The 17,032-nt window shown below is 40.2% G+C and overlaps 1 protein-coding gene across 1 annotated transcript in view; it reads right to left on the bottom strand.

Annotated features, from left to right (window-relative positions):
- ASTN2 (astrotactin 2) overlaps positions 1–17,032 on the bottom strand; it is a 1,115,013-nt gene that overhangs the window by 262,341 nt on the left and 835,640 nt on the right. The window contains 2 exon segments of the mRNA XM_020990605.2: positions 4,023–4,171; positions 5,299–5,432. Coding sequence (XP_020846264.1) covers positions 4,023–4,171; positions 5,299–5,432 — 283 coding nt within the window.

Raw genomic sequence — 17,032 nt, 5'->3', positions numbered from 1 at the left:
AACAGAACAGTCTGCTATCTTCTAACAACTTACAGTTCATTGGAAGATATCATTTGCATGTCACATATTTAAAAAATAATTTGAAAGGAGAGAAAGAACTCTCAGATGGGGGATCACAGAAAGCTTTATGGAGGAAGTCCCACCTGAACTGATCCTTGAAAAAAAACGATACTGAAAAGTGGGGATAAAAACTGAGTGCATCCTAGGCATTGGGGACTTCTATTGCAAATACTGTACCCAGAAGTAGGAGAAAGACTGGTGAATTCAGGGAACTCAGCCCAATCTGGTTGAAACATAAAGAGTCTAAGGGTAGTGACAGAAAATAAGCCTGGAAAGATATTAGATTGTAATGAGCTGAAGAGTTTTAATTTTATCCTAGAAACAATAGGGAACCACAGAAATGTTTTGAACAAGGGTATGGTATGGCCAGCTCTGTGCCTCAGAAAGATTATTTTGGTACCTATGTAGAAGATAGATTGAAGAGGGGAAAGATTAGAAGGAGTGAGGCCAATAGGAAAGTTATTAAAATAGCGTAGGCAAGAGATGATGAGGCCCTGAACTAGGGTGGTGGCCATGGGAGCAGAGACAAAAGGACTGATATGAGCAATGTTGTTGAGTCAGAAATGACAACTAATTGGAAATGTGGGCCTAAAGGCAGGGGAATAGTCAACGATGAGTTCACTTATGCACCTGGGTGACTCACAGCGTGGTAGTACTGTCTCTGTCTGTTTTCTTTCTTTTCCTCCCCTTCTCTCTTTTCCTTTCCCTCTCTTCTTTTCTGTCTCCCTTACCCTCACTGTCACTGCTGTCTCATGAAGTAACTATCTATATTGTGAGCTGGAGAAAAATAAAATAATCAGCTTATATTTGGTGGGATGGGGATAAATAGATGGGGCAAAGGGAGTGTTTTTTCAGGGTTGGGGCTCCAAAGCATTTATTATTTTCCTTATTTCTACTGTTCCAATTATCTATGACCCTCCCACCCCCTACCTCATTGTCAATCAATCCACTTTTATAGCACTACTACATACAATGTGACAAGAATTCTATTAGGTCCTAGTGTGGTAGAGAATTGGGATATGCATGATCCTTTCCTTGCCTGCTAGGTACTCAGAGTGTAGCTAAAAAGAAAAGTCATAATATTAAATAGCAATTCAAGACAACAAAACAGGAGATGTCACAAGGAAGAGTATGATTGCTAATTAAATGATACTGAAAGCAAAAGGTATGAATTTGGAGAAGGAAGAGATCATTTTAGGCTAGCCTGCCTAAGGCAGTAGGGGGATAATATCAAGGAGAAGATGAGACTCAGTTTCTCCTTTATTCTTTTTTTTTATAGGTCTTCCTTTAACATTGACCTGTTGCCTTCAAGTCAACAATGCTATTTTGTTGTCCCATTTTTCACATTCCTGAACAGGCTGAGTGGAGAAAGAAGGAATAGGAAAAGGAGGAGGAGGAGGAGGAGAAGGAGGAGGAAGAGAGGGAGAAGAAAAAGAAAGTGAGAGAGGAAATAAGAGTGAGGGAGAAAGAGACAGAGACAGAAATATGAAGAGGCAGAGAGACACAGGGAGAGAGTCAGAGACAGAAGAGAGGATAGACTTTAAAAGAATAACAGACTCAAACATAGCAGAACAAATGCCAACTCCCAGTTACAACTCTGGGATAGGATTGCTTGGTGGAAGCAATACAGACATAAGTCTGCTTTTTACTAGCCAATTCCACTTAACAATCTTCATGATCTGGGCGTACCCATTGCAGCCAAATTGGCCTTCAATAGCATCCTTGCTCTGGGCTCTATGTCCCTCCCTGGCCAATTCCATTTTACAAACTTCTCTTGACGGGTTTCTTCCCAATCATAGAGGAAGCAATACAAAAAGAGAGAGAAGGAGGGAGAGAGAGGGAGAGAGAGAGAGAGAGAGGGAGAGAGAGAGAGAGAGAGAGAGAGAGAGAGAAAGAGAGAGAGAGAGAGAGAGAGAGAGAGAGAGGTGGTAGTTAGAGAGTGAGAAAGAAATCCTTTCCTTTTTTAATATTGAATTGGTAGAGATGGAAGCCCAAAGGCTATCATGGCACAGAACCCTCTTTCACCACATTCAAAGCAGGGTCCAGAGAAGTCTTCAGTACATAAGTGATAGGGGAATGAAAAGAATACCATTACTGCATGGGCAGTGGAAGTCACCAATTGCGCAGATTGGTGGAGGTGGACAAGGCAAATTCCAAGACCACAGTACCATAAGCCCTCATGCAAAGAATTCAACCACCTTCTTAAGTGGCAGGTACCAGTTTTTATTTGATTCTAAACAGAGTCAGGGCATTAGGGAAGTAACTGATAGTTAGGATTCAGAGTACAACTATGTATGGCCTGTGAGCTAAGAATAGTGTTTGCATTTTAAAATACAACTTGATTATTATTTTTTAAATTATAAACATCATTCTTAGCTTGTGGGCCATACAAAAACAACTGACAGACCACATCTGGCCAGCAGGTCATAATTTGTCAACCCCTGATCTAGTCCAACTCCCTCATATTACAGATGAGGAAACTGAGGCGTGCGGTGGTTGTAACTTGCCCAGGTCACATGGGTAGTAGTAGCAGAAGCAGGCTTTGAATCTGGGTTTTATATTGCTGGTTATCATCAAAAGCACATCTCCCCCATTCTATTCTAGATGTCTTCTTTGGTCCTGTTTTGATGAGATTCTCTCACCTTCCTCAGTATTACTTTATGTGCTTTTTTTTGTTTTGTTTTGTTTTGTTTTTTGGTTAGGCAATGGGATTAAGTGACTTGCCTAGGGTCACACAGCTAGTAAGTGTTATGTGTCTGAGCCAGATTTGAAATCAGGTCCTCCCGAATCCAGGGCTGGTGCTCTATCCACTGCGCCACCTAGCCTCCCCTTAATATTACTTTAAAGGTGAGGTGTTGTTATTGTTCCCCCATCCTTGCAGTTTTATGGGTGATAAAACATACGCCAGAGGAGTTTTGTCTGTGTTTCAGTCTACCAGTTTCACAGGTATAGGGAATGCCTTTTGAGACATCCCCCTTCTAACACTGCATATTACCAGCTGCTTTACATCATAAAATTTCAGAGAGCTAACTGGGTTACCAAGAGGCTACATGATCTATCCAGGGTCATACAGTCAGTATGTGTCAAAAGTATGATTCGAACCCAGGTCTTCCTGACTTCTAGGCCAAGTCCCTAACCATTTGTCCATGACATACATCTCTACCTTCAGTATCTGGATAAAATACACCTAGCACTATGAAACCCAGATTCAAAGCCTGCTTCTGCTACTACTACCCATGTGACCTGGGGCAAGTTACAACCACTGTGCACCTCAGTTTCCTCATCTGTAATGCGAGGGAATTGGACTAGATCGAGGGTTGACAAAGTCCTGCTGACCAACTCTGGCCTGTTACTTGTCTCTGTATGGCCCACAAGCTAAGAACTGTGTTTATAATTTTAAAATAACAATAAAATTTGTATTTTAAAATGCAAATACTATTTTTAGCTCACAGACCATATAAAAGCAAGTGACAGGTCACATTTGGCTAGCAGGTCATAGTTTGCTAACTCCTGGTCTATGTGATCTCTAAGGTCCCTTCCATTTCTAAAATCTATGAGCTTATGTATTAATCCTCTGATCTTAAGATTTTCCCCAAAGCTGACATCTCACAACAAGGCCTTCATGGCAAGAGAAAAAAACTCTAGTGTTCCCTTGGAAGTTGAATTGCTCTTTGGTTTTCTATTTCTGTTTCTTACCACCCTTCTATGCAGTAAAAGCATGAATGCATAAATCATAGCAGCTAAAAGCCCAAGACAAAACAGTAACACATCCCAGATAAACAAGGAGCAATCGAGCTCCTCAACTCTTCGACCCCAGTAAGGTGATGCAAATCCTCCAACAGCCTCAATGACCAGTAGGAACCTTTCTCCACTCATGGTTTTCTTATGAGATCATGTTTTATCCTAATGAAAAAAAAAATCCCTAGATATGGCAGCATTGTGCCTAAAGAATATCTACCTACCAGTATAGAGGTCAGTATCTGTGTACTCATCCACCTTCTTGTGCTGAATAACATAGTCTGAGACTTTGGTTCCGATAGCTGGTTGGACATCCACCCACTCAAGGGAGACCACAGTACTGGAAGGTTCTACTCCAGGGGACAGACGAAGTCTGGAGTGGAGTGAAAGAAGGAAGATTGCTTGGTTGTTGTCCAAGTTGGGATGACCACCCCAAAACACACTGCTCCTCACTTCCCAGGTTCCAGGAGGTCAAGCTACTCTGAAAAGTTCCTAGATAAGATAGGTCACTGTCTGAGAAAGGGGAGATGTTGCATATTCCCTGACTGGTCATCAAGCTGGTGCCTTCCCGTTTTGTAAAGAAATCTACAATTCTTGGATGAAATAATGCCCAGGCCAAGCTTTGCCCTTGATTTCTCTGACTTCCACTGTACCGCTCCCCCATCCATGTCCCTGCTCCCCCAAGCTCTCAGACTTTCAGTTAAATATTTACTTATTTATGAATTAACACATAAGGGGAGAGCTAGAATCTGGAGATAAACTCCTTTTAGAAAGTGAAGAATCCTTCTGCAAAAGGGATTCCTTCAATAATTGGAGGGCCCCTGCTCTTAATTAGCCTAGGTTTTCTCATATATACATATATACATACATACACATATACACACACACACACACATAGCTATAGATATAGATATAGATGTATATATATATATATATATATATATATATATATATATATATATATATATATATATATGTATGTATATACACACACACATGGGATCACAATTCCATTGCTTTGCAAAAAACAATTTTTAAATTACATTTTGGCCAGCCTTCTGCTGATAAGCCTTTCCAATATGGAATGACATGAAATCCATCACCAGATATGAAATACCAGCTGCCTTGCTGGTTTGTAAGATGGGCCTTGCCATAGTCAGTGGTCTGGCCATCAAAAGACCAGAGCTACCTTGGCATTATCATGAAGGATCAGAGCAGGACCTTATAGGAGGGGAATATGAATTGTTACCTACCAACGCAGCTGCTCATTGAGCCTTTTCTTATAGCCAACAAAACAAAACAAAAAAGCAAAATGAAGAACTCATTCAGGATATCTGAAGGCTGCCAAGCTCCAAGAAGATGCAGTCATGAAACTAGGCATCAACTTGAGAAACTACACAGTGGTGCCTGATGACAGAAAGATGATCGGGGGTGGGAGAGTTAGGGATGGAGGTCTGAGCATAGACCATCATCTGGAGGATATCAATGGGCTATACTCACACTGGCTGTGGAAGAGGGCTGCAGTTGGGGAGTCCATTTGCATCAAATGCATTAAGGTCACACCGGCACCAGTCTTCAATCACATCTCCTTTCCCCGAACACCAATAAGAACTCATCAGTGCACTTTTGAAGGCCTAAAGCAGAGGACAGAAGAGTTGTTGACAATGATGATGATGATGATGATGATGGCCAGCAGAGATTGAAGAATAATAGTCAAGGGGATAGGAACAATGAGAAATCTTTACCAATCACAATTCCCTAGGACCATGCATCCTCATCTTCACCCAAGTTATTTTCCTATTACTCTGTGTGTACCCTCCCTCCCCCACCCCACAGTGCTTAAAAATGCTTCATTAATTTAATGAATTCAGATATATGTGACTTGCATTATGAAGACAAGGAAACCAGAAAAGACCAATCTCAGTATGCAATTCTACACAGGGTAAGATGCACTTATTTCTTGACAGAGTGGCACTAGATTGGAAGCATGAAGACCTAGTGTCTTATTCTGGCTCTGTCTTTGATTTACTGTGTTTAACCCTGAATACCCTGGGCCTCCCTTTCCTACTCTGAACAATGAGAGATTGACCAGAGGATCTTTAAGACTCATGCTATGCCTAAAATTTTAGCATTCAATGATTCCATTTCTGATACTCCGGAACAAAGAGGCTGAACAGGGATTCTATCCTATATATAGGTTCACCTTTGGAGGTGTTTCCAGTCTATGGGCATAAACGGGAACATATTTAAATTCCATTGAAACAGGGCATCATTATGTGGATTTAGAGATTCCAAAAACAAAATCAATTTCCCTGAAATGTACCAATTCTATATGGCAAATGCTTAATATAGTACTAGCTATAAGATCATTTAGTCCAATTCCATATTTTACAGATGAAGAAAATGAGAATTAGAGAGTTTAAATGATATGGTGAAGGGCTGACAGATGGTAAAATACCGACATACTATATCATACTACCTTCAGTGCAGATGTGGTTAATTCAGTCAACAATCATTTATTAAGAACTTATAATGTGCCCAGGCACAGTGCTAAGCACTGGAGGAAAAAAATAACTAAAAAAAGAAAAAAAAAACAACAGTCCCAGTTATCAAAGAATATTCTAAGGGAGATAATATATAGGAATTATACAGGATTAGTTGGAGATAATCTCAGAGGGAAGGCACAACAATTATCAAGAACAAAGAAACTTCTTACAGAAGGTGGAATTTTAGCTGAGATTTGAAGAAAGCTGAGAGGTATGCATGGGGAAGGAGTGTATTTCAGGAATGGGGTACAGCTAATGAAAATGTCTGGAGAAAAGAGATGGAGCATCATATGCAAGAAATAGCAAGGAAACCAGTGTCACTGGATCACAGAATGCTTGGGGGAGTGTTAAATGTAAGAAGACTAGATAGGTAGGAAAGGGCCAGGTGATGGAGAGCTTTAAAAGCCAAATGGAGTATTTTATATTTAATCTTGAAATTAACAGCGAGCCACTGAAGTTTAGGAGACTGAGGCAGGGAGATCAACAAGAATGCTATGGCAAGAGTATAGGTGTGAGGTGATGAGGGATTACAGCAGGGTAGTATCAGAGGAGAGAAGGGGACATAAATGAGAGATGTTACAAAGGTAAAAACAATGGGACTTGGCAACATAATGGATATGGGGGAGACAGAGGGTGAGGAGATGAGAACACCATCTAGGTTCTGAACATGAGTGACTGGGAGGATAGCAGTATGCTTGATGGTGAGAGGGAAGGTACAAGGAAAGAAGGGCTTGGGGGAGAGTTCGGTTTTGGGTATTCGGAATTTAAGATGGCTATGGGCTATCCTGAGATATCTGAAAGTCAGTTGGAAATGAGTGACTAGAGGTGGACAGAAAGATTAGAGCTGGACAAATTGATCTGAGAATCATCTGCATAGAGATAACTGAATCCATTGATTGAAATTGAATTGAGAGCTGATGAAATCATCGAGTGAAACAGTAGAGAGGGAGAGAAGACAGCCCAGGATAGAACCTGGAGATATACCCGCATTAGCAGGCATGAGCTGGATGAAAATTCAGCAAAGACTGAGAAGAGCCGTCAGACAAATTGAAAGAGAACCAGGAGACAGTGGTGTCATGAAAACTTAGAGAAGAAAGTATCAAGGAAAATTGGGCAATCATTGGTATCAAATGCTGTACAGATGTCAAAAAGGATGAGGACTGCGAAATAGCCATTAGATTTAGTGAAAAAATGTCAGCTGGTAACTTTGAATGATGAGGTCAGAAGCAAGATCACAGAGCATTAAGATGAGTGAGAGAGGGGCAGCTAGGTGGCACAGTGGATAGAGCTCCAGCCTTGGAGTCAGGAGGACCTGAGTTCGAATCTGGCCTCAGACACTTGACACTTACTGGCTGTGTGACCCTGGGCAAGTCACTTAACCTCAATTGCCTCACCCCAGAAAAAAAAATAAAAAGAAGAAGAGTGAGAAGAAAAGAAATGAAGGTACCTCTTGTAGCTGACCTCAAGGAAGTAAGCCACAAAAGAAAGAAGAGATATAGAATTATAGGTAGCAGGGACGGATGAAACCAAGTGAGAGATTCTGAGGATGGGGGACACATAAACATGTTTGTGGGTAGTAGGGAAAGAGGCAGAGTAAACAAGGAGAGACTGAAGATTAATGAGACAGCAGCGATGATAGAGGAAGCAATCTGCTAGAGAAAACAGGATCTAATGGGATCTTTATGCATCCTTAGAGAAGGGTGCCTTGGCAAGGAGAAAGGCCACCTCTTCTTAGGAGACAAGGGTTAAGGAGGAGAAAAGCATAAACTTTAATCCTAGAATGGGGTTTAAGGTTGAGTTGTATATGAAGGTTAGAGCAGGGTCTGGGGATAAAGAAGATATAGCACAGCACAGCATTGTGGTACTAGTACAGGCCATGGCATCATTCATTCAATAAACATTTATTAAGCTTCTACTACATGCCAAGCAATATGCTAAGCACTGGGGTTATTAAAAAAAAAAAGACAGTCCCTGCCCTCAAGGAGCTTACAAGCTAATTGGGAGAAAACACGAAGACAAATGCAAACAAAGCAAGCTATATACAGGATAAATAGGAAATGATTAAAAGTGGGAAAGCACTAGAATTAAGAGGGGTTAGGATTTGTTTTGTGAAGTATAGACTCAGAGGAGGGTCTGCACTTGAGTACCTGGAGGGCTATATGTGACCTCGGGGCCTCAGGTTCCCTACCCCTGATCTAAGACAATTCCAAAAGACCCATGATGGAAAATGCTATCCACATCCAGAGAAAGAAATATGGAATCTGAATGATCGAAGCACACTACTTTTTTCTGTTTCTTCTTTCTTGTGGTTTTACCCTTTGGTTCTAATTCTCCTTTACAGCATGACTAATGTGGAAATACGTTTAATGTAATTGTACATGTATAGCCTATATCAGATTGTATGCTATCTAGGGAAGGAGGGAGCAGAGGTAAGGGGAGAAAATTTAGAGGTCAGGGCAGCTAGGTGGCACAGTAGATAGAGCTCCAGTCTTGGAGTCAGGAGGACCTGAGTTCAAATCTGACCTCAGACATTTGACACTTACTAGATGTGTGACTCCGGGCAAATCACTTAACCTTGATTGCCTCACCAAAAAGCAAAAAAAGAAAAAAAGAAAAGAAAATTTAGAACTCAAGAATGTTGAAAACTAAAGCAAACAAATAGAATTTATAAAAAAGAGGAGTTAGGGAAGGCTTTCTGTAGAAGGTGGAGTTTTAGATGGGATTTCAAATCCTAGCTCTAAAATGTGTGTGACTCCCCCAGGCAAGTAATTCTTTCTCTACGAATTCAAGTTTCTTCATTTGCCTAATAAAGACCTAGACCAGATGACTTCTATGGGCACTTCCAGTTCTTAGATTCTGTGTATAATTAGCTAGCTGTGTCACCTTGGTTAGGTGACATAACCTCTCCAAACCTACTTTTCCTCTAGCAACAATAACAACAATAATAATGATGATGATAATGACAATAATAATAATAGCATGAATACATATGAGTATATGTATGTATATAGAAATGTCTGTTTATATACACGTGTATATATATACTGCTATTATTATGTATTATGTGTTGTGTCTATATATATATATATATATATATATATATATAGACACACACACATATTTGTATACATGCTGCTATAATTATTTTTAAAATTATTCTATGGTTTGCAAAGAACTTTACAAATATCATCTTTTTAGCTTACAACACCCTGGAAAGTGGATGTTCTTACTATCCTCATTTTACAGATGAAAAAACTAACATATAGAGAAGTTACAACTTGCCCAGGGTCACATAGTTGGTAAGTGTCTGATGTGGGATTCAAACCCAACTCTTGCTGACTATAAATCCAGTTCCTTACATACTCTACCATGCTGTCTCCCAAAGAGGCAGCTGACCTTCTTGAGGATAACTTTTACTTCTTCATGTTCATCACAGCATCTAACACAGTATTGTACATGCACTGTAAACACTCATCAGTAAAAATAATAGCTCGAATTTTGATATCTTTTTTAAGGTTGACAAAGTACTTCCTTTACACCAACTTTGTGCAGTCGATATTAAGTGAGTACTACATACACTGATACCTTCTTTTTTCCACATGAAGAAAAGCCACAGAGTTTTCATGAGTTGCCCAAGGTCACACAGAGCAGAAACGTAAACCAAGATCTCCTGACTCCAGGTCCAGCATTCTTTTTCACAATAACATGCTGCTTGTCAATTAATTAAAACATCTGTAAATCGTGGCCATATGGCCACCCCAAGTTGCCAAGGGTTATACTATTTGACTACACATTTTAATCATATAAATTCCAAAACATGTTTGTCTCTTTCTTCCCTGTGGTCCCTTTCTGCCAGGTGCCAGGCCCTGGGCCTTTAGGGGGAAAAAAAAAAAAAAAGAGAGAGAGAAAGAAAAGAAAAAAGGTGCTGTATTCCCCATAATCTCCACATTGTGGACACCTGGTTTCCCTGAAGTCACTCTTTCCACCACTTCACTGCGTAAAAGTCCTTCTAGCAGCCTGCCGTGCGGGCGGGGATGACGTGGTATGTGGCACTGAACAGTAGTCTGCCCCCTTCACCCAGACAACTTACGAGAATTGGAATCTAAAAGGAGAACTCCTACATCAAGCACACTATTGTTTAGGATTCAGTCACATTTTCCCTCTGAGCCCTTAACAAGGAGGCCCAAGCCCCCTCTGTTGGCTGTGATTACCCTTTCCATACGTTCATGCAAATTTCTCCTGTGAGGGGGGAAAAAAGATGGCCAGACTTCTACTGAGCTCAAGCAGTGTGGTTAGGAGAAAGTTGAGGAATTTTAGGGATTCTTATTAAACAATCTAAGAGGCACGAGTGAGGCAAAAGGGCTCATCAGACAGTATGGTGAAACAATCCTGAGATCTGAAGTCAGAGGACCTGGGTTAATTGCTACCTGTGTGATCTAAGATAAATCACTTAACCTCTCTCACCCAATGATTACTCCAATGGTCTCTTAGGTCCCACCCAGCTCTAATCCTATGACCTATGACACAGATGACAAGTACATAAGTTATCCTTTCATGGAGTTTAGAATCCAACAGACCAAATCAGAATCTATGCTATAGGAAGATATACTCTAATAATTAAACTTCACTTGTCACTTGAAAACTCTATGCCAAAATCTCCATGAAAGCAATCCTTTGTCCCTTAGCCTTTCTCACCTAAAGTAAGTAAACCCTTTATGACTATAGTTGGTGGGGAGAGGTGGGGTGAGAGCCAGGGGCAGAATTCTCCTGGGGTCAATCTGCATGATTCTGTTTCCATTTGGCTCTCTTGAGGTATTTTAGAGGTACTCTGGAAAGGACAAAATAAAATAATAAAATGGAAAAGCAGAGAGGTTAGGGATGGGAACACTGCTTGACTTTGAAGGGCACATGTTATGGGTATCCAAGAAAGGTACATCACATAAGAACAAAGGCCAAATGGGAAGGAATGAGGTCATATTTGACTGGTGAACCCGTCCTCACTCAGCTTTGCAGTTTCCCACTTGATGGACTTAATGTTTACAACTTTTCACTGGCTTAAGGTTTTCTTACATCTCTAGCCAAAGCTAAGAGCTTAATTATTGTAATAGTGAAATCAGCCCCAACGGTAAAATTGACTGCAGTGGTAGGAGAGTGAAATTGACCATGGAAGGAGAAAGAAGGGAAAGAGGAGAATTTAGGGCTTGATGAAAAGGTGAGGGCCATTGGTTTTTGTTATTTTGTTTAATGAATAGGAATCCAGGCTCCTGAAAACAGAACAGGGATCATCCCCTAGACTTTGTGAATTTCAACTGTCAGGCTGCACTTCAGAGGAAACTTTCTCGAAGCATCTCAGCTCAAATATCATGAGTTCTTTCCCAAAACTCTGTAGATCAGAATGGAGATGGGTGTGATGGGCAGGCAAGGGATAGAGTGCAGATATGAACAGCTGTATATCAGATAGCCAGTATTTACTAGTCAATGGAAGCCAACCTTGCATCACCATAAGATAAACTGCTTTGTTGTGTCCCTGGGTCCTTACATATTTAAGAAGATAAAATTATAAAATACTGGAGCTGGAAGAGGCCTTAGAGATTATACTCTAACCCCTATGGTTTATAAAAGACACAAAACTGCTCATGAATGTGATAACAATTATACCATAACTATTTTAAAGTGACAATGGTTCATTTTTAATGAAAACATTTGGGCATAAAAATAATAATGATTTACATTTTTATAGTGCTTTAAGCTTTATAAAGTGTTTTCTTCAGAACAACCCTGCAATTGAAGTAATGTAATCATTATTTTCCCCACTTCACAGATGAGGAAACAAAACCTCCCGGAGAATAAGGGAATTGTCCAGAATCACATACTAATACTAATAAGTGGAAGAACAGGGATTTTAACTTAGATCTTCATCACTTATTTCAATTATTTATCTTTTTTTCCTTCCAATTTTCCAATTACACTAAGTTCCTTTTTTTCTGAAAATCAAACATTTGGCAAACCCAATCACTTGGGACACACAAGGCCGAGGACCAATCCTTCTCTCCCGGCCTCAATTTCTCATTTATGAAATGATGGGACTAGAATAAGTATTACTGGTCCAGATCTAGGTCTTACAAACCCTTAAAAAGCTTTGGAAAAGTTGCCAAAGTAACTTTTACAAAAATCTTATACAAAAGTCTATGTTTTTTACTCCAAAGCAAAATCCTGAGTCTCTACTTCAAATCAGTGTTTGATAACTTAGATATCTGTTTTCCAAGCTCATTGGAAAGAAGAAATGAGGAATAAGGGGAATAGAGGGCCTGCCAGAGAGAGAAGGCCTCTAGATATAAGGATAAGCATTGAGAGTTAAAAGCTGATGGAAAGGAAGGAGATAAAGGAATTGCAAAATGTGTGTGTGTGCACACATATGAATTACGAAAATCAGGTGGATTGGGGCTATCCAGTGTAAAGAAAATAAAATCTCATTAAAGATTCCATTTTTCTGTGGCACAGTATGATAGTCACTATTCCAATCAGCCTAATATGGAGGACTGCTGTAGTCTAGCGAAGGGAGCTCTGGAATTGGAAGCAGTTATTATGCATTTGAATTGCTCCTGACATTTATTTCCCATATGACCACGAGCCATCTATTTCACCCTCTATGCCTCAGTTTCCCAATCCATGAAATGGATATAACAATACTTGTGCCACTTGCCTCACAGGGTTGTTGTGAGGAAAAAAAAAAAACTTTGTAAACCTTGAAGTATCATATAAATATGATTTATAATGTTAGTCATAAAAAATGAACCGTGTTCATTATTCTCTCTTTGAGAAAGCAAGGAAGTTTGTAACTTATTTTGGAAAGATAGACAATATTTTTTTAAAGGAACATCCTAAGGGGGTCAGATTCAATTATTTGGAAAATACACTTCTGGCAAATGTGGCCCCTGAAGGGGCTTGCAATCTAAGACAGATTGATGCAGGCATGCATGAAAAGTATATATGGAAAATTAAATGAAAGCAAGCCGGGCCCTAAATGGCCAATAAAATCATCAAGGCATCTATAGATGATGTGCACAATTGACCAGAGTATGTACTGAGAGGGAGGGGAAGGCAGGATTAGACACAGGATTCCCATTTATAGACTGGGCAGGAAGACAATCAATTCTCCTCTGCTCAATCAAGGAAGACATCATTGGAACTAGTGATACAACAATAATGTCTCATATTTCTATGGCTCATTAAGATTTGCAAAGCATTTGCTCACAACAAGATGATATAACATGGTATAGAGGACAGAGAGCTGGTCTTGAAGCCAGGAAAACCTTAGCTGAAGTAACACATACTGGCTATATGACCCTGCACAAGTCACTCAACCTCTTAATGCTTGGGGCAACTATCTAAGACTTTAGTTGTACAGAAAGCTACATTGGTAGAGATCTACATTGGTGGAGGGTGTTTTCTTACCTGGGATTTCCTTATGCCAATGGAACTGTATCCTTATAAAGTACTTTAAGTATATTTATATTCATTTTACTGAAGAGGAAACCAGGGTGGGAGTGAGAGAGGATGTCAGAGAAGTGCAGTGATTTTCTTATGATCACATAGATAGTAAACATCAGGACACAGACACAAGCCCAGGTTATCTGACTCTAAATCCTGTCCCTTTCCATTATACTACTATGGGATCTGGGTAACTGTTTGAATAAAGGAGGAGTGAACCTAGTCACATGTTTAGGGCAACACCAAGAGAAACACCTGTAGTATTGTTCTGGGTTCGGTCCAATAGGCTGTTAAAAATACAGAATAGAGAATTGACACCTTCTCCCTCTCCCATTTACCCTAGACCCTAGCCCTCTACCCAGAATCTATCTGTGTTGCTGGACTGCTTCACACTTCTCAGATGAGGTGGCAGTCATTCTTTCTGGTGAATTGGAGAACCTACCAGCCTTATCATCTTCTCTGACATGCCTTCTACATTCCTCCAGCCTTATAATTTTCTCTTCTACACCATCCAGACCACTGCAGTCATTTGACCTATAGATCTAACCTTAGGACTGCTGGACTTTGCCATCTACCTTGCAGATGTACACATAGGACTCTGGGGTCCTTTCATCTGCTCTGCAGTTAAACCATCTTTCATGTGTTTTCTCTCCCAGTCAGAGAATAAACTTCTTCAGAGCGAAAACTTCCTGGATTTTTCTCTATTCATATCCTATTTAGCATAGTGCTTTGTAAATGACAAGTACTTAAAAATGCTTTATTCATTCATTCATGATAATCATGATAATCACCCAATTTCTCTACATCTCCCTGGTATTATTCCAATGATCTTGAGGAAAGCCTACCATCAAAATACTACTATAAACTTCTAGGAAAAAAAAAACATATGTGCATATATACATATATACATATACATACACACACATGTATGTATGTATGTATGTATAGTTCCTAACTCTTTCTTCCCCCACCTTAAAAAAAAATAATAATCCTTATCACATTTTTACTGTAAATACAGAGCTGGTTTTAATTATTTTGGCCAGGTCCACAACCAGACTCTGCCTCTTGTCAACCTTTAAGTAAATGAAGTTATTTGATCGAGTGGCCTTCAATTGTGCTCAATTAAGGCCAATGTACCTTCTTGCAGTAACAGAGTTACGCCAGTAAATGTCAGCCTGGCGGGTCTGAGATGGGCTGCTATTCAATTTACTTATATTTCTTAATGGAGAGGACAAAAGGGGTGAGTGAACAGGAAGCATCCTGCTGTATCCAAAAGTATCTGCATTGGGTGGGGTGGCATTAGGAGAGGGGCCTGGCACAGAACAAGGGAGTTCTCAGGGATTTCTCGGAAGACATGGGGAGTGTGAGGAGAGGAAGGAAGCCATTTGGGAGATTGGTCCAACAGAGGATTTCTCCTTAGGCAAATAGGTCTTGGAGCCAAATGGAAGGCTAGAATCCAAGCCAGGATTTCCTCCCATCAGTAGCCTTTTTGAGAGGCTTCTTGTGATCTCTGCAGACTTTATTATCTCATTCACCTTGAAACAAGAACTCTGCCCCTTCCTCTTTTCTAGGACCCCTACCCTGTAATACTGAGGGAGACAGAAAGACAAGTTGACTATAAACTAACAGCCTTCCCTAGTGTAGAATAAGATTATAAGACTAATCATAGGTTCACAGGTTTTAGAGTTGTATGGAAATTCTGGTGTCATCTAGTTTAAATTAATTATTTTACAGTATCGTAAAATTGTTTACATTATTTACATTATTGAAGAAACTGAGGGCCCAGGGAGAAGGAGATTTCCCAAGCTTCCCTAAGTAGTGGGAGGCAATGTGGCCCAGTGGAAATGGCAATTGCACTGGAGTCAGAGCACCTCCTCTGACATTTATTACTTGTGTGACCCTGAGTAAGTTACTTGACCAATACAAGTAGGTCTCAGTTTACTCATCTACAAAATGTGAAGATTAGAATAAAGGAAATCCGTTCTTTTTCATCTTTAGTTCTATGATCCAAAGTATCAAAGACATGCTTCAAAACTGTTAGCCTAATAATAATGATGACAATAATAATAGCTAGCATTTATATAGTGCTTTAATGTTTGCAAAAAACCCTTTTCAAGTATTATCTCATTTGATTAACAGATTGCAGCGCATGGTTTGTCTGCAGCTTCCCTTGTCCATGACATAGTCCTACGTCACAGCATGGAACTAGAAATCAAGAATTAGACTCTAGTTCTACTTCTGCCACTAACAAACCATGTAGTTTGGGCTGTGACTTAACCTCTCTGGGCCTCACTTTTCTCAGTAGTGTTTTTCCAAATCAAATGATGCTGCAGATAAGTTAAAATGTCCAAGCTCTTGGCTGCAGACTGTTCCACCTTTCCTCCCACCTAAAAGCTTCATGAAGGAGCAGCTAGGTGGCACAGTGGCCCTGGAGTCAGGAGGACCTGAGTTCAAATCTGCCCTCAGAACCTGACAGTCACTAGCCATATGACCCTAGGCTAGTCACTTAGCACCAACTGCCTCATAAAAACAAACAAACAAAAACCCAAAGAAACGAACAAAAGCTTCATGAAGTCCTCATATGGTCAGAAAGAGGGTTTTAGGGCAAAAGAAGCTACTAATTAGCAGAACAGGATATATGGCAGTGGGTGGGTCATAAAAGGAAATTATATTTTTGCCTTTTTTCTTTTCCCCCCCAAATTTGAGACTTTAAATAATAAAAGTTTTATTACACAGGTGGAGAAACTGCTATGGATTGGTGCCCCTCAGGAAAGATTGGACTGAGGCTGCAGGTTCCCCACCTCTGAACAAATTTGTTCTGTGAAGTTTGGATACAGTCAAAGGGCTGCACTTGAGGACCTAGAGGGCCACATGTGGCCTTGAGGCTGTAAGTTCCCCACCTCTGGGCTACAAAATCTCTAAGCTGACTTCCAGGCAGCTAGGCAGCACAGCGGATAGAGAGTTGGGCCTGGAGTCAAGAAGACTATTCTCCCTTAATTCAAATCTGGCCTCAGATATTTACTAGCTGTTTGACCCTGGACAAGTCACTTAACCCTATTTGCTTCAGCTTCCTCATCTGCAAAATGAGTTGGAGAAGGAAATGACAAACCACTATAGATAGCACCTTTGCCAAGAAAACCCCAAATGGGGGCCACAAAGCATCAAACACAACTAACAATGACAAGTCCACTTTGAGC

This window comes from Phascolarctos cinereus, unplaced genomic scaffold, assembly GCF_003287225.1.
Source record: "Phascolarctos cinereus isolate Bilbo 61053 unplaced genomic scaffold, phaCin_HiC Scaffold_2;HRSCAF=192, whole genome shotgun sequence".
NCBI lineage: Eukaryota > Metazoa > Chordata > Mammalia > Diprotodontia > Phascolarctidae > Phascolarctos > Phascolarctos cinereus.
The sequence above is the reverse complement of the archived record's forward strand: the minus strand, read 5'-3'. Positions and strand labels throughout refer to the sequence as shown.